The 20,660-nt window shown below is 39.7% G+C and overlaps 2 protein-coding genes across 3 annotated transcripts; one reads left to right on the forward strand and one right to left on the reverse strand.

Moving 5' to 3' along the window:
• GHRL (ghrelin and obestatin prepropeptide) lies at positions 1–4,161 on the forward strand. Its single transcript, XM_054978650.1, has 4 exons — positions 1–189; positions 294–401; positions 870–978; positions 4,142–4,161. The coding sequence occupies exons 1-4, from the start codon at positions 82–84 to the stop codon at positions 4,159–4,161; spliced, it is 345 nt and encodes a 114-aa protein (XP_054834625.1). The 5' UTR covers positions 1–81.
• Positions 4,162–5,070: 909 nt separating this feature from the next.
• On the reverse strand, positions 5,071–20,095 carry TATDN2 (TatD DNase domain containing 2). Of its 2 annotated transcripts, none has more exons than XM_054975214.1 (7): positions 19,993–20,095; positions 18,375–18,753; positions 15,621–16,688; positions 13,466–14,359; positions 10,762–10,889; positions 7,348–7,531; positions 5,071–6,211 (listed from the first exon to the last, which is right to left on the reverse strand). In XM_054975214.1, exons 2-7 carry the CDS (start codon positions 18,744–18,746, stop codon positions 6,071–6,073), a joined length of 2,787 nt encoding a protein of 928 aa, XP_054831189.1. In that variant the 5' UTR covers positions 18,747–18,753; positions 19,993–20,095; the 3' UTR covers positions 5,071–6,070. The 2 variants fall into 2 exon arrangements, with proteins under 2 accessions (XP_054831189.1, XP_054831190.1); XM_054975215.1 differs by lacking the exon at positions 19,993–20,095 and adding an exon at positions 19,685–19,737.
• Between the last annotated feature and the right edge of the window lie 565 nt (positions 20,096–20,660).

The raw sequence follows: 20,660 nt of genomic DNA on the forward strand, positions 1-20,660 counted from the left end.
TGTTCCGAGTTATTGTAATTTTTCATTTCTGTTAACATATGCAGGTTAATAATAGTCTGCAGCTGAAGACCTTTAAAAACAATGTTTCTCAGAACCACAATGCTAGGAATTTTTCTTGTCTTCCTGCTCTGGCCAGAGACCACTATAGCTGGGTCCAGTTTTTTAAGCCCCGAACAACCTAAGACACAGGTAAATAAGTGTGCGTATTCCCTTTATCGTATGATACAACTTTATTTCTGGAGAGAACTATTTGGCTGTTGGTCTGTTACATTATATGTTTGATTTGCTTCCAGCAACGAAAGGCCTCTCCAAAGCCTGCAACAAAACTCCATCGCCGAGATGCAGAAGCAATTTTGGATGTGCACAGTATTGAAGGAGACACCAATGAAATACAAATAAAGGTTTCCCCCCACCACCACTGCAGTCCTTTAATATCATAAGATTGAGTTTAGTTCCATGGTGTTCAGCATGTAATAAACTTGAACCAGTTAAATTATACAGCTATATTTACATTTGATAAATACAGCTATCACTTCTTCAACTTTTGAAGTACTATGAGAGTAAATGCCTGTTTGTTCTGAACAAATAGATGCGCTATATTAAAAGATGCAAATGTACTCAAAATCAAATAAATACAGTTGTTTTATCTTTAATCTGTATTTTTCTGGATGTAAGTTTCAATTGTAATTAACTTTTTCTTCAATCATCTACCATTCTTCAATCATGCTCCCTTCTGCCTCCCATACTTGCAACTCTTAATATTCAAGAAATTCCACACACAGTTTTCCAACCTTAAAGAGAAACAACCTACTAAATGTATAAATAGGGCAAAGAAAAACATAATCTTCATGTTCTGCCTCTTTCCCTAGCTTAGCGTTCCCTTTGAAATCGGCATGAAAATCTCAGAAGAACAGTATGACAAATATGGCCAAATAATGGAGAAGCTTCTGGAGGACATACTTACTGAGGACACTAAAGGTAACGTTTTGTGATTCAAGGGCAAGAAGTCTAAGAACTTACCTGAATTAAAATACTTGAAGCAAAGTTTCCAACTGCATGTCCACTTTAACACATTTTGGATATGCTCCCCTTAACTGATCACATTAACTCTTCTAGGCAGGGGGAAAATCTCAGCAACAAAAATCCCGGATGAAATAACATTATACAAATACTACTCAAGACAAATTTACAAGTTGCCTTTAACATAGGCTGGATAACAAACACATGCTGTTGTATTTCCTGTGTGCTTCTTTAAGGGCACTTAGCTATCTTAGTTTCTAGTCCTAGCAAAGAAATTAAGTCTAATTCTAGGCATACTTACTCCCATATAAATCCAACCAGACTCAGCAAAACTTGCTTCCAAGTAAACATGCATAGTATTCTGGCTACATTATAAAATTCACCGCAGAAAGTAAGTACCATTGATCTCAGTTAGACTCTTCACAAAGGAAGACTTTGTAAGATCCACACAAGGATCCCCAATCTTCATGGCTATGCCCTCCTACCAGGAACTATTTTGAGCCCTGGGAAAGTTTACTTTGGGGAATATTCCAAACACTGGCATGGAATAGCAGCAGAAACTGGAGGCTGCAGTGGGGAAGGGATATTACTACATTCCCCACTGTAGCCTCCCAACTCAGAGTCAGAAATGGCTGTTGGGGAGAGCGGTGAGCCAGGAAGACCCTAACCATCAGTGCTTTCTGCTGACAGATCAATCCAATTTAGTTCTTCTAAGCAATTTTTTATGACAGGGTTGTAAACTTATGTACCCATTAAGCTCACTCTCATTAATATGCTTCCCAGAACTGCCTGTGTCTTACATTGTCTGGGTATGTTTGTAGTGTAAGGGATGAGTTATAGCATTTTTAAAATCAAAAAGAGTCCAGTAGCACCTTTAAGACTAACCAACTTTATTGTAGCATAAGCTTTCGAGAATCACAGTTCTCTTCGTCAGATGCACAGAGGGCAAGTAGAAACTGGTCAGATATATAGGTGGAGAGGGGAGGGGGGAGTAGATGCAATCAGTAGCTTCTGATATGGAGATCAGTTTGCTTCTGTTAAGGAAGTCAGTTACTTCTGATAATGAGATAACCATTCATAGTCTCTATTCAATCCCAGCCTGACTGAGTCAAATTTACATATGAATTCCAATTCAGCAGCTTCCTGATGGATTTTGTTTTTGAAAGGTTTCTGTTGAACTACAGTGACCTTTAAGTCCTTGATGGAATGTCCTGGTAGATTGAAATGTTCTCCCACTGGTTTCTGGATGTTGCCATTTTTAATGTCAGATTTGTGTCCATTTATTCTTTTGCGCAGAGGTTGGCTGGTTTGTCCAATGTACAGAGCAGATGGACATTGTTGGCACATGAGGGCATATATCACATTGGAGGATGAGCAGTTGTAAGAGCCAGAGACAGTGTGGTTGTTGCCATTGGGTCCTGTAATTGTATTTCCTGGGTAGATATAAGGGCAGAGCTGGCATCTGGGTCTGTTGCAGGGCCTGGTACCTGTGCTGGTGACTCTGCTAGCCAATTCATGATTGTAAGTGAGAAGTCGTTTCAGGTTGGGGGGCTGTCTGTAGGCAAGGAGAGGTCTTCCACCCAGGGCTTCTGAGAGAGAGGGGCATCATTTTCCAGGATGGGTTGTAGATCACTGATGATACGTTGGATGGGTTTGAGCTGGGAACTATAGGTGACAACCAGTGGTGTTCTGTTGTTAGTTCCTTTAGGTTTGTCCTGGATCAGGCTGTTTCTGGGTACTAGTCTGGCCCTGTCGATTTGTTTCCTCACTTCATTTGGTGGGTACTGTAGTCCCAAAAATGCTTGTTGTAAATCTCTTAAGTGGGAGTCCCGATCAAGAGCATCGGAGCAGATATGATTGTAACGTAAGGCTTGGCTGTAGACAATTGACCGAGTGGTATGTTTAGGGTGGTAGCTGGAGGCATGTAGATATGAGTATCGGTTTGTGGGTTTCTGGTATAAGGTGGTATTTATCCGTCCATTATGTAGTTGTACAGTGGTGTCCAGGAAGTGTACCTGTTGTGTAGAGAGGTCCAGGCTCAGGTTGATAGTAGGGTGAAAGTTGTTGAAGTCCTGATGAAATCTCTCAAGGGCTTCCTTCCCATGGGTCCAAATGATGATGTCATCCAGGAATCTTAAGTATAGTAGTGGTTTCAGTGGATGGGAGCTGAGGAAGCGTTGCTCCAAGTCCGCCATGAATATGTTAGCATATTGTGGTGCCATGCGTGTGCCCATGGCTGTGCCATTAACCTGTAGATATAAGCTGTCACCAAATTTGAAGTAATTGTGAGTACGAAGTGACAAAGTTCAGTGGCGAGGTGTGCTGTGGTTTTGTCCGGGATAATATTCCTTATGGCTTGCAGTCCATCTGCATGTGGGATATTGGTGTATAGAGCCTCCACATCCATGGTTGCTAGGATGGTGTCATCTGGTAGGTTGTCAATGGACTGTATTTTCCTGAGGAAGTCAGTGGTGTCCCGTAAATAGTTGGGTGAGCTGGTGGCATAGGGCCTGAGGATAGAGTCCATGTATCCTGACACTCCTACTGTGATAGTGCCTATTCCTGAAACAATGGGGCATCCCGGGTTACCTGGTTTGTGGATTTGGGGTAGTAGGTGGAATCTTCTTGGTCGTGGTTCCTGGGGTGTGTCCGTATGGATGCATTCTTCTATGTCCATGGGGAGTGTCTTTAATATTTTATTGAGTTCCCTTTTGTATTGCTCTGTGAGGTCAGAAGGTAGAATTTTATAGAATGTTGTGTTGGAGAGTTGTCTTTCTGCTTCTTGTGTGTAGTTAAGTTTGTCCATGATGACAACTGCTCCGCCTTTGTCAGCTTCCTTGATTACGATGCCAGAATTATTTTGGAGGCTAAGAATCAATTTCAAGTCTAAATTCTCTAATGAAAGAACGGGTCTAGCTTCTTTGATGCTATGGGCCCTATACTTAGTCACCACATTTGTATAACAGAAAATAAAGATAGCTTCTACTTTGTTTTATGCATTACAGTACTTGTTCGTTTAGCAAGCAGTACCATTCCAAATGTTAACAAAAACAGTACACTAACTTCCCTGAATATATGAGCATGAAGTAAAAACTAACTACTTTCCTCTTGATCTTTTTAGAAAGTCAAGAAAAAAAGTGAAAAACAAGATGCTAGCCCCACCACAACAGCTTTGTCTTAAGTCAAATTCCACAAGTCAAATTAAACAGCTTCAAATCTTGTAACGTAACCTAATAAAATGCTCCAATTTCAAAATGCAAGCAATGTATTGGTGACTTATTAAAAGGTCTTGTGCAGAAAATACCTTCATAAAACTTTTTTGAAAGGGGAAGAGAATGATCATCTGGCCAAAAAGAGCTTGGAGCCTGGAAGTAAAAAGACTCATTTTTGCTAAGTGCCCTAGTTTCAAAAGAAAAAAAATGTAGATTTTCTGCTAGCTTAGCACTGCATGTTGGAAAGTATGTGAAACTAGAAGTAAGTATATAATGTAACAGTAAGGTGTGCCCTCGTAAAAGGAAGAACCATATGGATGCTGAGGAAGACCACCAGTGCAGTACAACAAATGGGTACCACAGAAGCTGGTGGAGCTTTTCATGGTCACCTATAGACAGGATTACAAGCGTAAGAATGCAACAACAAAAGAAAAGAGGAATTTTGTTCTTTGCAAAGACAAGATACTACGAGTCATTTTTGCTACTGGATAGCTAAGGTTAATGGCATGAAATATGTTACCTTTTTCTTCGATTTTTTTAAGAGTACAAAACTTACAGCTATGTTTGACCATATGGAGCATGGTTCCATTGTCATTCCTGCACACACGCACATGAGTAGATGCATGCACACGCACACACACAAATGCATATACAAAAAGAAAAAAATATTTTTAAAATGGTATTTCCATTTGCACAAACTTTGGAAATACTTTTAACTATAGGAATAAAAGAACTTACTGGAAAAACTTTTTCATATAACATGGAATTCCTGGGTTCAAGCCAACAAAAAGATGGACAACACCACTTGTTTTTAACGTTAATGACTACAAGATTTTAATTGTTTGCCTCACTAACAGAAGTCAATTATATCTTTAATGTGTATCAGTATTTATATAAAAATACATTTACAAATAAACTCTTTAAAGTCCAAACAATACTTAAAAGTAATTACAGAGAAATCATTTCCCCTTATCAAACGAATCAATTGAAGAGGTTAAAACTGGCCTAATAAAAAGAAATTAAAGTTTTAACCATGGTTTCATATTAAAATCTTGACATTTCTATTTTCACTTTCCACACACTTGGTTTTCTCCTTCACAGTGTCTTCCATCATTAGCTCCTTAAACAATGTCCACAGTCTCAGATCTTGTTAAAAATGATTTTTTGCCACAGTTTTCAACTACTGTTTGAAAAGCTCCATTGTGCTAAGAGACATGTAAAGAATTTTGGCTATCAGACACAGGAAATGCACTTAATTACTCCTTTCAGAATATTTCTACAACACATTAACAGCTGTAAAAGCATTTTAACTGTGGTGAACAACAAAGGAGGCACACTACGGCAATTACTTGGTAACCTGCTCTGAAACATTTAGATATGGCCATTATGGTTTAAAAGCACTCTTTTGTGAGGAGGCTCAGTTACTACTCTTCAATTCAACCATACCTGGGTTTGTCGTATGTGATGGAGGCTGACCTTTTAAAATGTTCAATTATAAACTTGAAACATGAGCGTAAAAATATAAATTGAAACAAAAATTAAAAACCCAATACTGTGTTGTCTTTGTTGCCTCCAGGGACGAATAAATTAAAAGGAAAGTCACTTCTCACTAAAATCAACAATAAGGCACCTTAAGGCCTCAAACAAAATCATGGTGTGACCTTTTTCTTCTAAGCACTTGTTACCTTACTCCTTTCAGATATTTCAATATCCCGAAGCTTAACAGCAGCATTGTGAACCGCAAATACCTGCATTACAAAATAATCACTTTTAAGGGACTCGATTACTTCAAAGCAGCATTCAATCTGTAGCTCATTTCCACACTTTCTTGCACTTTCCTATAAGTCATATACTTTGTTGGTGTTTCGTCTTAGAACAGCTAACATGATAGATAATGGCACTTCCTTGAGGCGGGCAAGTTCTTTCACGGTGTGCAAAGCAACTCCTGGGTGTGAATACTGACATGCAGTTTTTGGAACCTAAACAAAACCAAAAGCATTAGAAATAATATCCAATACTTTATTCTGTGTAATTTAAAATTAGAACAACTGAGAATTAACATAATAAAGAATTCCCTCAGCTTGCACTAAATGCTTTATAGGCAATTTTAAGAGAGCACATCTTCATATTGCTACAACAATTCACAGAGCACTGTATCCTATCTTAGACACATTGCAGGTAACAAAAGTGAAAAAAGAGCAATTGCTAAAAGATCTACCTGTCGTCTTTGATTTGTTCTCAGCTTTTGATATTAAGAAAATCAACAATAACCTAATGATTCTAGGTTAGTGAAGCAACTGTATTAACGAACAAATAAGATTTTTTTCACCCACTATGAGGTGAGGAGGGGGAATCTGCAAGGGTAGGTTAGTTTTCTATTTCCCTTACAAAGATATACTTTCAAATCAGCTATGATATATTATCCTTTATTTCTCCACTGGAAGTGGTAGCTGCTTCAGATAGCAGTTTCAATTCCTTAGATTCTAGTTAACCTGAAGCCTTTAGCCTTTCCCATTTTGCATTATATTTCTCTTTCAACCGAAAGGGTTCCATTCTCTAATCAAGGCAATATTGGCTATTATAGTCTCATTTCCCAGTCCCCTACGTATCAGTGTAACCAGACTGGTTCCCATTATTCTCACTTCATTGCTGTGTCTGTACCATCCCCCAAATTTTGTTTTGGCACATCTCTAGAACATCTGCTACACGCAAAGACCAGAGTGAGACTTGACAACTGAGTAAGTGGCATAACATTGCAACTACACAGAATACAGCTGTTTTAGTTCTAGAGACTTCTCCATGAATTTATCTAAACCTTTTGGACTAATTAAACCACAGAACACTTCATGACAATGAAACTCAAATAAGTAGACATGTATAAGAGTGGTGTGATTGTTGTGTTTTATATTTGCTATTTGTATTAAGAATCCCATCTCCAAACCTTCAAACAGAATTAAATGGTTTCAAAGACTCAAAGAGGAAGCTTTCACATATTGGTATATTTAGAGATCTTCTCATACTACACACAAGAAAAGGAAAGACTTTCTAATAGTATAGTATAAAATAGAAACAGAAAAAAAATTAAAAAGAAGACACACACACAGAACTACTTTACCTGTCTGGGACGAAAATAAGGTGCATCAGTTTCTACTACTATTCTGCTTATTGGAATTTTTTTAACAGCTTCCCTAGCCTCATTTGCTGATGGATAAGTCAGCAATGCAGTGAATCCAACAGTCATGTTTGGAAAGTAGTCCAGCAATGGTTCTATGACACTGTATCTACCCGTAAAGCAATGTCTAAAGAAGAAGAGAAAGTGATGGTTATTCTACAGCATAAAACCAGTGCACAGCAGAAATGCAATAATGCAGGCTATGCTAAAAACAATACTACTAGGAAGAAATAAATACCTAGCTGCTGTATGGTCTCCGTTCCCCGCTATATTTTTTAAAAGCCACTCGTTTGAGACTGGCTAAAATTAAATAGTGAAATGCACAGTATATTTCAAGTCTTTACATAAGGATTTTCAAAATTTGGCTTCAATAACACTGAAATTTTACAAGTATTCATATTATATCTTAATTTTCAGCTATTAACAATTGCAGAATTACAATAAAAATTAAATATGGTGTTTTAATTAAAAGTGGACATTTTTAGATACCTATTCTTGATGTAGTATCATCCAGGAAGTATCACCGGATTTTTCGGTGTCTCTCTGAAATATTATTACTTTCTTTTATTTATTCAGGACGTAGAGCAAAATTTTACTGCTATTCTTAAGCTAGCAAAAAGTTCTCAGACTATGGGAGAAAAATTAAGCCTCAGAGAATATCAACAGCACTGTATTTGATCAACCTTTGTTATATCATGCTATCTACCCATTGGTAGGGCACATGTAGATATTTTTTTTTCCGAAGGGAAACAAGAATTTATTTTTGCAGTGCTTACACTTACATCTCATGTAAGGATTTGTACAATGCAAATAACTCAGTATAAAATGAGGTTATTGCTTAGTTGGTAGTGACATTATAAAGTTACCATGATCCTGGTTTTATTCCCATCAGCTCTTTTCAGCTAAACCACTCTTGGGGCTCTTTAGCCTGGAGAAAAGACGACTGAGGGGAGACATGATAGAGGTTTACAAGATAATGCACGGGTTAGAGAAGGTCGAGAAAGATGTGTTTTTCTCCCTTTCTCACAATACAAGAACTCGTGGGCACTCGATGAAATTATTGAGCAGTCGGGTTAGAACAGATAGAAGAAAATACTACTTTACACAAAGGGTGATAAACACATGGAATTCGTTGCCACAGGAGGTGGTGGCAGCTACAAGCATTGCCAGCTTCAAGAGGGGACTGGACAAATATATGGAGCAGAGGTCCATCAGTGGCTATTAGCCACAGGAGATAGATGGTATTCTCTTTGTGGGGAGGTGGTGCTCTGTTGTCTTGGTGCTGGAAGGAAGGCAGTGGGAGGGCTTCTGGTGTCCTGGCCTCACTGACAGTCCTTTAGATGGCACTGGATTTCTAGCCACTGTGTGTGACAGAATGTTGGACTGGATGGGCCACTGGCCTGATCCAACATGGCTTTGCTTATGTTCTTATGCTTATGCTTATGTTCTTATGAATTAGATGGCCAACATCTAAAATACTTTGGCCTGAATTTAAAAAAACTAATTTGGCATATATAAAGAGGCTCTCGTTGTGTTTCTCCAGCAGCAGTTCCCCATGCTGCACTGAAACGTGTTTTGAAAATTGGAACAGTAATAAAAACCGTTTGTGATATCGGAATTTGCCAAAGGAGGAAAAAGTGAGAAATTTCACTGAGCATAGCCACAGCCTTGTGATTGCTAAAGTATCTCTTTGTATCTGGAAGGGGGATAGATCCCATGCACTACAAACAGAGCTTATGAAAGGAAACTTTCCCACCTCCCCTTTTCCATCGCAGCCTGCTATGCTCCCTAAAATGCAGCTGTGGAGGTTCACAGCGGACCCTTGGAAAAAAGGGGGGCAATGTGGGGAGGGATTCTGCAGCGATCTCATGCAAGCATACGTGCTGCTTGTAACACATGTAGATAATCTATAAAAAAAAGAACCAGAAAGTGACATTCTTTAAGGCCTAAAACTTATGTGATTAATATTTCCTCCATAACTACTGACATTTACTACCAAGCAGGAGGCTGAGTTTTGCTCTTCACATTCCAAACACTGCAACTACTCTGCAAGTCAGATTAACTCTGCAAGTCAGATTAACTCAAAGTGGGTAAGTATTAAATCCAACAGCATCATCTTCTGAAATTACTCTCCAGGTAGAACAAAGAATGGTGCCTCCCAATCCCAGTCTGGAAAGTCAGTCCAGAAGTGTAGAATGATCATTGGTATCAAAACCCGCTGAGAAGTCCAGAAGACTCAACAGAGTCTCATTTCCTCAGTCCATCCCCCAGCACACGTCATCCACTAGAGCAACAAGGCAGTTTCAGTCACATAACCAGGCCTAAAATCAGAGTGGAAATTATCTAAAAACTTCAAGCATCCAGAAAAGCTTGAAGTTGTCCAGCACCACCTGGTCAATCACTTTGCTCAGGAATGGAATCTCTGAGACTGGCTGACAGTTGCAGAGATCTCCTGGGTCCAAAGGAGGCTTCTTCAGAAATGTCATACTAAAGCCTGTTTTAAGGCAGGGACAACCACCACCCCTCACAAGGAGGCATTAACCCAGTAAGCCATCTCCCACCCCCAGCCAGAATAAGCAGCCAGGAAGGGCAAGGATCACACAAGGTGGTAGGCCTTTAATCTCCAAGGATCCTGTCCACATCCTCAGACTGAATAAACTGAAAAGTATCCCAAACTACTGCACAGGCTGGCACCCCGGCACCATCTGACCCTGTCATTGCTAGCAAGGAGTCCAAGTCAAAAATGGATGAGAGATTTTACCTGCAAAGTGCTGAGCAACACAGTCACAGCGAGCCACTCAGCAGTACATCACCAACAGGCCTCTGACTACTCAGAATAGCTCCTCTTGCCTACATTGTGCAGACACAACAGTGGTGGAAAAGTGTCGTTTGCCCCAATCACCACCACTGAGTATGCTTTAAAATGAACTTTCACCCGTGTCTTACCAGATTCGTTCTGAGTCTTCCTCCACTGTCACTCTAGTCATCTCCTTTGTCTGTTCATTACTCACAGCCCCTCAGTAAACCAAGAGGCTATTTGGGCTCTAACACTTGAGAGGGTGCCTGGGAGCAATTGTGTCAACTGCCCGGGTTATTTCCTCATTCCAGAGGACAACCAGGGCACTGATAGGAGCAGCAACCACATCAACGGAGAAATCTCCTAGAGCCATCAGAAAGTCATTTGAATCCATCTGGAACTGGGGCTGGATCATTTCATTAGATTCCTGTGAAATTAGACCCCTGTGAAATATTGGTATCCCCATGATGTAATCAGTCACATATAAGTTAAGGACCTCTGTCCTTAAATACTTTAAAAAACATAACAGAATTGCAGAACTTAGTGTTTAGTATATTAACCTGTGTATTTTGTAGTCTTTCGGTACACATTTTTTCATGATATCCAATAGATCATCATCAGCATCTCTGCAATGAATTACCAATGGCTTCCTTAAAGATACAGCTAGATTCAGCTGCCTTTCAAATACCTGCATTAAGAAAACAGCACATGTTTAGATGCCATTAGTGATGCCTTGATAAAAGGGTGGTGCACATGTCTGTAATTCTAGCACCAAGTCCAGCTATTACCATTATACCACTACCATACACAATCCATTCTTAAAAATTCTCTAGCAGCACAGATACCATTTATTTCAAAAAGCTATACAGAAGGAGTAAACTGACTCAGCTGCCCAGCCTGCATTGTACATGGGAGATACAAAAGAAATCTTCCACTCTCAGTGGGTTTTATACCCCGCATTAGAATATTGTACAAGAAAATCTAGTTTCCAACTTGACTTTGTCACTTCTGTTGTCCGGGGGGGGGGGGGGGGGGCGGGGAATCCAAGACTCCTGGTAGCTCTGCTCCAAAATGGCAAATAGGTTCCAGAATGTGGTGGTAAGGGACTTGAGCTACAGTGATCCACCAGGTTGTAGACTGTGTCCCATGGTATCAGTATCTATATGAAACAGCTGAATAAAGTAATAAGCCTGGTGATTTATTTACTGCATTTGTTTCCTACCTTTCTTCTGTCATGGAATTCAAAACAACTAGGCACCATCTAGGCACCAACTGGACCCATATTTAGGGTTTTGTTAGTTTTGTTACCATGTGCTCTCGTGAAGTCAGAACACTGGTGACACTCAGTTGTACTTGTCTTCTAGATCTGAATCAGGAGAGGCAGTGGAAATGCTAAACAGGCACTTGGAACTGATAATGGACTGGTGGACAGCTAATTCTGAAGACCAACGCAACCAGACTGTTGGAAAGCAGTTCAATGCTACTGGAAGGTCATATTTAGCTTGCTCTTGATGTAGTACATCTCTCTTAAAAACTAACAGTGAATTCCTTAGCAGAGTTACTCCAGTCTAAACCTATTGAAATTAATGAGCTTAGACTGGAGTAACTCTGCTTAGGATTTCACTGTAAGTCTGCAGTTAGGAGGTCCTTTTACATCCAGGTCTCATCTTACAGGTTCAAGAGTAATCCTAAGCAGGTCTACTCAGAATCCTACTCAGGTCTTCTCAATGAGGCTTACTTCCATGAAAGTGTTCTTAGGACTGCACTGTTACACTAACTTAGACTAATATACCAATTAACACCCACCCCTCGATAAAGGACAATAAGATATGTTCTTGCAACATCTGAACTAGATTATATAATGTTATACACAGGGCTATCTTTGGAAACTTCAATAGATTGTGGCAGCCAGATTAACTCAAATACACAGGGCTGAGCATATTTCTCCAGCCCCAGAAGATCTGAGGAAGGGCTGTGGCTCAGTAGGGGAGTATCTCCTGGGCATGCAGAAGGGTCCAGGTTTAATTTCCAGCATCTCTAGGTTAAAAAAGATCAGGTAGTAGGTGATTTAAAATACTTAAGACCCTAGAGAGCCACTACCAGTCTGAATAGACATTACTGGCACTGACGAAAAAATAGTTTGGTTCAATATAGGCAGATTCATATGTTCACTGCATTGGCTGTCAGTTTGTTTTCAGGCCCTAGGCAAGGTGATGATTTTGGTTTTTACAATATAAAGAGCCCAACATATTTGAAGGACACTTTCATGGGAATCTGACTTGCATCAGAAACCCTCCTCAAATTGCTCCCACCATTGGAGGTTGGGTAACTGGAGGGAATGCCTTTTCAGTAGCGGCTTATGAAATACACTTCCCAGAACAGGTTCATTTCAGTGCCAACAAAATGTTTTGTGGCACCAAGTTCAGGCCTTTTTATTTGCCTTCTATTCACAGTGCTTTTAGATCCAACCCATGGTGTATATGTATTTAGGAAACAAACAGAAACTAATCTGAGAAGCTAACACTGGGCAAATGGCTATAATTAAATCTACAGATTGAGTATATACAAACAGTAGCTCCGTTAAGTGGTCAGTACAGGTGAAACTGTTGTCTGTCTCAGCAGATGGTAATACTCTTATAGCACTGAAATACAACCCAGGACAATAATTTCACTTGTCCTGGCCACTTAACTGAGTTATTGACTACATACTAAGAAATTCACATTCAGTTCACTACTGCTCTATCAGCACATCACATCCTAGAAACAGCATACTGCATACATTTCAAATGCTTTACAACTGACATCCATTTGTTTTAATGGAAAATATATCCAAGTCAAAGCATGTTATGAGCTATTAGGCAGTAGAAATGCTCTACAAGTTCTTACCTCAAGAAATTTCAGATGGAACAGAGGTAACGTCCAAAACAGCATCACACAAACAGATAAAAATTTCTACAGCCATTCAAAAAAGTATTTGCAACCTACCCATTCTTCCTGAGTGTGTGACAGGATATGAAAAACAATGGTATATTTTTTCAAAATGAAAGTTAAAAACTCTAACTGGCTAACTGCATGACTGCTCCATATCTTTTTTTTTTTTAACACAAAGCTACATATATTCTACAATGAAAGGCTGTTTATGTTTAAGAGACAAGAGAGTCTCAAAACCATGTTGTATTTCATATTGTAAACAGTTTTGTTAATAATTGAAATAAAAATATTTTTTAAAAAAAGAGAGTCTCAAAAGAATTAGAAGCCCTTTACCTTGTGCTGAGTTGGGACTTCAGTACTACATTTATAGGAGTAATCCAATCCCATTTCTCCAAATGCAATAGCTTTGGGGTGCCTCATTGCCTGTAAGAGATTTCTTTCATGAAGATCTGTGTAATGTCGTGCGAAGTGTGGATGACAGCCAAATGCCCCCCAAACCATGTCTTCCTTTAATAAATCTTCCCATAAATTGTTTTTCAAGGTACGAGGATCACAAAAGTCAGCGATACAGCCTTCAAATTCTTCAGGAAAGGTGCTATTGTAAGTCTTTCTAAATTTAGAAAAGGTGCCTCTAAAAGCCATTTTTGAATACATCATGTCCAGATGGCAGTGGGTGTCAATAAATTTTTCTTCTAAATATCTAGGTAGGTCATCCGGTAAATCTCGGTTTGCAGAGTTAATAACAAATGAGTCTGACCTGCGTGGTGTGGAGAAAATAGGAATGTGTGATCCCACTTCCATACTCTGCCGTCTATTTTTCTTTTCACAGACTGGTGAACAACCAAGTAAACATGATTTACTATATACATCTTCCAGTGAAGGTATTTTATCCTTTGAAGTAATTGATGAAATAGCAAATGAGGTATCTAAAGATACATTACTAGAATGTGAACTACCAAATGAAGTATCTTCACCTAGGCTTGAAAAAGAATTACAATGTGCTGGCTTGGGGGTCTTCATCCAATATTTTGCATAGTCACTCATCTTGTGACTGTACAGGTGAGGAGGATACATTACAAACTCTGTGGCCAACGCTGAAGTGTCTATGGTTTCTGAAGTATTTTGTTTCTGCATGGAATCCTCTTGTGAGAAAGTAGCCAATGGTTCTGCATCCTCTGTATCAGACCAATCACTTCCATCTAAAGGCTCTTTTTCTTTCTCCAGAATCTGCAAGATAAAATAAGTAGCTAATAAACATTTTGAGACTTAATTCAACATGCTTTTCTAACACCTGGTTACAGGGTGGGGCTTTTTTAGTCATTTTACTATCATGCATAGACTTCAAAGAATTAATGTCTATGGTATTTCTATCCTGTCCTTCAAGGAGCTCAGAGAGACGTATGTTTAGGAAAATTTATGTGAGAGGAGGTGGATAGCATGCAGTGAAAGAAGAGGCAGTATGCCATTCGCGGAAAAATACCATAATTAAATCCCACACTTATTCAGAAAATATATATGCCTAATTCTCTGGATTTTTCTATCAGCAGGGAGGCCACAGTCAGAATTCAAAATATAAGGTATTTATATAGTGTAATGCAACAAGAAACAAGAGCTTGAAAAAATGCAGTAAACATTCAGCAAACTGGTAAACAATGCACATTTAAACAAGAGCATATTAGCTTGCAGTTTCCTCAAGTTGCTCAGAGCAAAAACAAAACCCCTTCGTTCTGGGCAAATACCATGCCAGGCCCACTCTGACAGATTTTGAGCAAGCAAGATGGTATAATCTAGTTAAGGGTTAGTGAAGATTTCTATTCTTAATCAACAACAAAACTGTCAGGGACAAGTTTAAACCATTAACAATAAACAGAAAACATTAAAGACACACTTTTAGATCATTTTCTTTGCATAGCAGTTGCTAAGATTAACAGAATTTCAGTAAGAAGGACCTCTCAAATTGGTTGCATGTGGTAATTGGTTTAAGTTTAGTGATGCCTGTTGAGATAGAAAGATCCTAACTTCACATGTACATTGATGGGGTCAGAACTGACAATTACTGATCAGGAAACAAATCTTGGGATCGTAGTGTATAGCTCAATGAAAAATATAAACTTGGTGTGCAGGAGGCATTGAAAAACCTGTAAACTCTATGCTAGGGATGATTAGGAAAAGGACAGAAAATAAGATAACCAGTACTATAAAGCTCTTGAATAGATTTATGGTACAGCAGCATTTAGAATACTGTACGGTTCTGCATACCACATCACAAAAAGGTTATTATAGAGCAGGAAAGAGTGCAGAAAAGGGCAATTAAATGATTATGGGATTGGAACAGGAAAATATGTAGAATATCTTAAGGATAAGCTAACTACATACTTGCAAATTAAACTTTCAGTTTATTGTCTTCTTATTGTCTTGGGTGAAATTGAGGACATCTTAAAAGCAGTCAGCTATGGTTTCATTTTAGGAACTGTGTTCCACATCTCACCTTTTGATCTATTTCTGAATTGTGTTCATCCACAAGTATAAGTTTTGGAGAAGGTTTGACAAGAACTGTCCTCTGGAAATTCTCAAACTGACTCTTAGTTTCATTGTGTGTGTCAACTGAACTGGAGGAAGTACACTGTTCTTTTGTCACATTTTTCTGCTTTGCGCAAGCACCAGATTCTCTCTCAGTAGTTGTTTGACTGTTGCTTCCAGACTTGAACACTCGTTTGCCTTCATGTCTAGAAACTTTAGAGACATTCTTTGAGTTGTTTTCAGGTTGCCAAGAATCTTTTTTACTCGGTCTGGTGCAATAATTTTCTTCATCAATTTGACTTTGCCGTTTGATTGACACTTGTTTATGTTTTTGCTCTCCATCAAGTCTTGAAAAGTTAGCCACTTCGTTAGAATTGCTGTTGAATGTACGAAGTTTTTTTTCATTCCTTTTAACAGAGAAATCAGTTTCCTCTTTTGCTGAAATTTTCTGGCTTTTCAGTTCTTTAAGTTCTGGTTTGTCTTTAAATTTCAATGCTTCAGGGGTATGCCTTGAGCTGCATTCTGATCTAGCACTCTCTTTTCCACTGTGGTCAGAAGTGTCATTTTCTTCTTCTACACTAGCTTTCTCAAAATTGGATTCCAGTTTAAGTTCTGTTTCTCTTTCCCGTCTTGAAACTACAGACACATGTCTTGAGCCACCATCTGACCCAAAAGAGTCCTTTTTATCTTGCTGAATACAGATATTAATTTGTTCTTTTTCTGTAGTTTTCCTACAACTGGGTTCTTCTACACTTTTTAAAGGTGCAGAGCGATGTCTCAAGTTGTCCACTGATCCAAAAGCTTCTTTTCGGTGATGAATGCTGTTCTTGTGAATTCCATTTGGAGAAGCTCTCTCTTGTTTGGCTGTTAGTGCGTTCCCTAATGCACCTAGCAGAGCTTTTCGGTATATTAATGCAGCTCCCGGGTTCCCTGCTGTCTTCCGGCCATATTCAGCCCCTACAGCCTTTGATGCCCCTTTGCTTTCACTACTGTGTGCAAGGTTCCGGCATGTATCACTGCACGCTTCTTGATTAACCTAGAAAACAATAATGTTAACTTACATGAATCACACTGGATCTGCATCTGGTTGGTTAAGCAACTAGCAATCTCTTCCACACACCAAATTTAGCAAAATGGCTTTTAGTAATTTACTTTAGAGACTTCTACAATAAACTACAACATAATGGGATATTTTGCCATTAAAGCACACTGTGTGATTTTTTAATATGCTATTATGGAAACATACATGGAGACATAGAGTTCCAAGCTACCAGAGTGGATTTGATTTAAATCACAACTCAATTTAAATCATGGTTTTCTAAATAAAGGTTCATTCTTGCTGAATGTTATAACCTTAATATTTACCACCCAGGTGAAAGTTTCATCTTTAGAACAAAAACTTCTCAGGTTAGTTTTACAATTATATCAGAAATCGAATTATTGTTTTACCATTTGAAATAGTTTACCTCACAATGATTTCATAATTATCTGTCTCCAGTTTAATATGTTAAACATCCATATTTGGACAACTATTCGGCTGTACTTTATTGGAAGGAAAAATAATCCTTAACAATAACAACAACCATTTAAACTGTTTTAATTAACTAAAACAGTAACATTATATAGAATATGTATTCTTGCATTTGCTTAACTATCCATGTTTGTTAATTAACATGGTTAACAAGACTGACTACATCTCAGGCTACACTCACAAAGATCTCAAGAATTCTGGAGTATTCTGCTCAGACAGTTTCACTTTCATTTGTACTGTTTGTCCCTCCCTCCTCAACTCTTAACATCTCTTCCTTATCTAGATCTATTCCACTCATATCTTTTATTCTTGAAACTTAGCACTTAAGAGATTGATTCTGTGTATATAGATTTATAGAGAAACGATAGGATTGAGGTGTCTCAACCCTATGTTCTTTTAAAAACATTTTTGTTGTTAAAAACAGGCATAATATCTATAAAATAAAGTTCTGAGCGCTGCAAAACCAATAATCTGTGATGGTATCTTCTAGACAGAAAAAAAATCTAAAATAATCTTATAGAAACCTCTGAGAAAGCATGACATTGGAGCCCTATTGAATGAATTAATGGAATTCATTTACAATTTTTTTTAAACATTGCATGAATATAGAGTCTCATATTACATAATTAAAAATTAATCCTTATTTAATGATGTAAAACTTACTTTTGGATTTTTAAAAAAATAACTGATTTTTATCTACCCTGCAAGCTGTAATATTTAATTGGACATTAGCATGCTGAGTTGCAGGTTATAGATGCAGAGAAGTTAGCCGTGTTAGTCTGTGGTAGCAAAATCAAAAAGAGTCCAGTAGCACCTTTAAGACTAACCAATTTTATTTTAGCATAAGCTTTCGAGAATCAAGTTCTCTTCTTCAGATGCCTGTATCAGGCATCTGAAGAAGAGAAGTTGCAGGTTACTATCCCTTTAAAATGGTCACTCCCAACAGAAGCACCAGCCTTTTCAAGAACAGAACTTACTGTGGAAAACTTCATTTATTTGCCAAATACAAACAGCAATAGTCATGCTAAATGAACAGATATAGATTGATGAACTCCAGAGAGTTTCAACGGCTCTCCAAAAACAGAATAGGTACAAGTACTTATAACTTAGTCATTTTTACAAGTTTCTCAGCTAGTTACCCTACCTACATAGCAATTTTATCATGTTGCTCATGTTACAAGGATCATGTACCTCATGTTTCAAGGATTCCTGAGAGGAAACCACACTTCTCTTGGACATTTCACAGGCAGGATGTTTTACAAGTTGCACTCCACTGGAAAAGGAACAACTTGGGCTCTCCTTAACCACATTGCCAATTTCCTCATCTATTTCAAACTCATCAGAGGAAGAATCTCCTGCAGCGAATGAAGTTCTTGAGAACTCTTTATTAGCAGATTTTGGAGAGTACAAGATCTGAGTCCTTCCGAACACAGCTGTCTTGCCAGCCACACTGCTGTTAGGAGAAGGATGAGGCAGTCCTTCTTTGGTGAGCTTGCAGTATTTGGCAGGTGAGCTAACAGATGAGCTGTCCCACTCTATTTTGCGTCTCCTGTTTGGCTGCATTGATGATCTGGGTAGTAAGAAAAATAATCAGAATTTCAACGTATTTCCTAAGAACAATCCATTCTATATATTATTTATTCACTAATTAACCCAACCTTTCTTCTAAATGAGGACCCAAAGTGCCTTCATTGTTTCCCTCGCTTTCTTTTTTACCCTCACAACAGTGCTGGGAGGTAGGTTAGGCTGAGTGTGTGGCTGGTCCAAGGTCACCCAGAAAACATCCACGACAGAGTGGGGATTTTAACCTGGGTCTCCGAAGTCCCAGACCACCACTCTAACCACTACACCACATTGGCCCATCCACTGAAAATAGCATGGAAGGAAAATTAAGAAAATGTTCAGTCTACTCTTCCATTTACACACATACCTCATAGCCAGAAATGAGAACAGTATGCCAATTCCTATATAAGCAGTTAAAGTACATTACAGGGAACCTCCACTTTCAGGAGCAAAATCAAAAAGAGTCCAGTAGCACCTTTAAGACTAACCAATTTTATTGTAGCATAAGCTTTCGAGAATCAAGTTCTCTTCATCAGATGCCTGATCCGAATCTGATGAAGAGAACTTGATTCTCGAAAGCTTATGCTACAATAAAATAAAATTGGTTAGTCTTAAAGGTGCTACTGGACTCTTTTTGATTTTGCTAGCACAGACTAACACGGCTAACTCCTCTGTTTCAGGAGCAGTAAACCTCTGAATACCAATACCAGGAGGCAACACCAGGGAAAGGCCTCGGCCTCTATGCCCTGCTGTTGGCCCTCCAGAGCAACTGGTTAGCCACTGTGTGAGACAGGATACTAGACTAGATGGACCACTGGCCTGATCCAGCAGGGCACTTCTTACACACACCCCTTCCTGAAACCTAAAACTCCCCACCTTGTTTCCGAGAATTACCCACAGCACACTAAAACAGAAAGGAAGAGGTTGGAGTTCGCAACCTGCTTCGGGCGCGGAAGCGGAGCGGGGACTGGAGAAGCAGCCAGGGCCTTTGGTAGCCAGGGCCCGCCTAGCGGCTAGAACGAGAAAGAAGGCGGGAAACGGAGGAGGAGGAGCGAATTCCCACAGGGATTGCAGGCGGCCTCCCTCATAGCCAAGCCGCGGCCGCCATTGGCTGTTCCGCGGCCAGCATAAGTCCCGCCCCACCCCGAGACCCAGCCACCGCCCCCCCCTCATTCTAGTCTTCCGCTTTTTAAACGTCTCGGTGGGGGTCGTTGGCAAGGTGTCCTTTTCTTTGCTTTTTACTCACCGCCTTGCAGTCGTACGGCCTCGCCGCCGTTATTTCTCTGCAAAGCCCGTCGCTACACCCGCACGCAAGAACCGAGGAACTGGGACGGAGGGGTGTAATGAGGTTAGAGGGGCTGACACGTAACTGACGCCATGATTGGTCAGCTGAGGTTGGGAAGGGTGCGGCCTATCTAATGCCCACGTGATTGAAGCTACAGGAGCGAGCCGGAAGTTAAGGGCGTGGCGCTGGCGTAGGGACTGGTTGCTGGTGCGTTGCTTAGAAAGTGGGTCTCTTGCGGCTTTGAGAAAGGGAGGTAGGGAGGGCTGCCAAGTTTGAGTTGGGAAATGCCTGGCGATTTTAGGGGTAAGCCCGGGGAGGGCAGGGTTTGGGAAGGGGCGGGAGGTCAGTAGGGCATAATGCCAGAGTCCACCTTCCAATGCAGCCATTTTCTCCAGGGGAGCTGATCTCAGTTGTGATTCCGGGAGATCTCCAGTTGACAACCCTAGGCGTGGATGGGTTTGTTAACCCTGCAAAGAAGTCGTGATTTATTCCCCCATCCTCACCCTTTACCTCTACTTAACAGTGTGCGCACACTCGGGTTCTGCAGCAGACTTCATGCTCTCTCAGCCTGATGAAACTCTAGAGAACACGAACCCTTGGAGGTAGTTGTGTGGTGGTACAGAGCTTTG

This window comes from Eublepharis macularius, chromosome 4, assembly GCF_028583425.1.
Source record: "Eublepharis macularius isolate TG4126 chromosome 4, MPM_Emac_v1.0, whole genome shotgun sequence".
In the NCBI taxonomy this organism is placed as follows: Eukaryota; Metazoa; Chordata; class Lepidosauria; order Squamata; family Eublepharidae; genus Eublepharis; species Eublepharis macularius.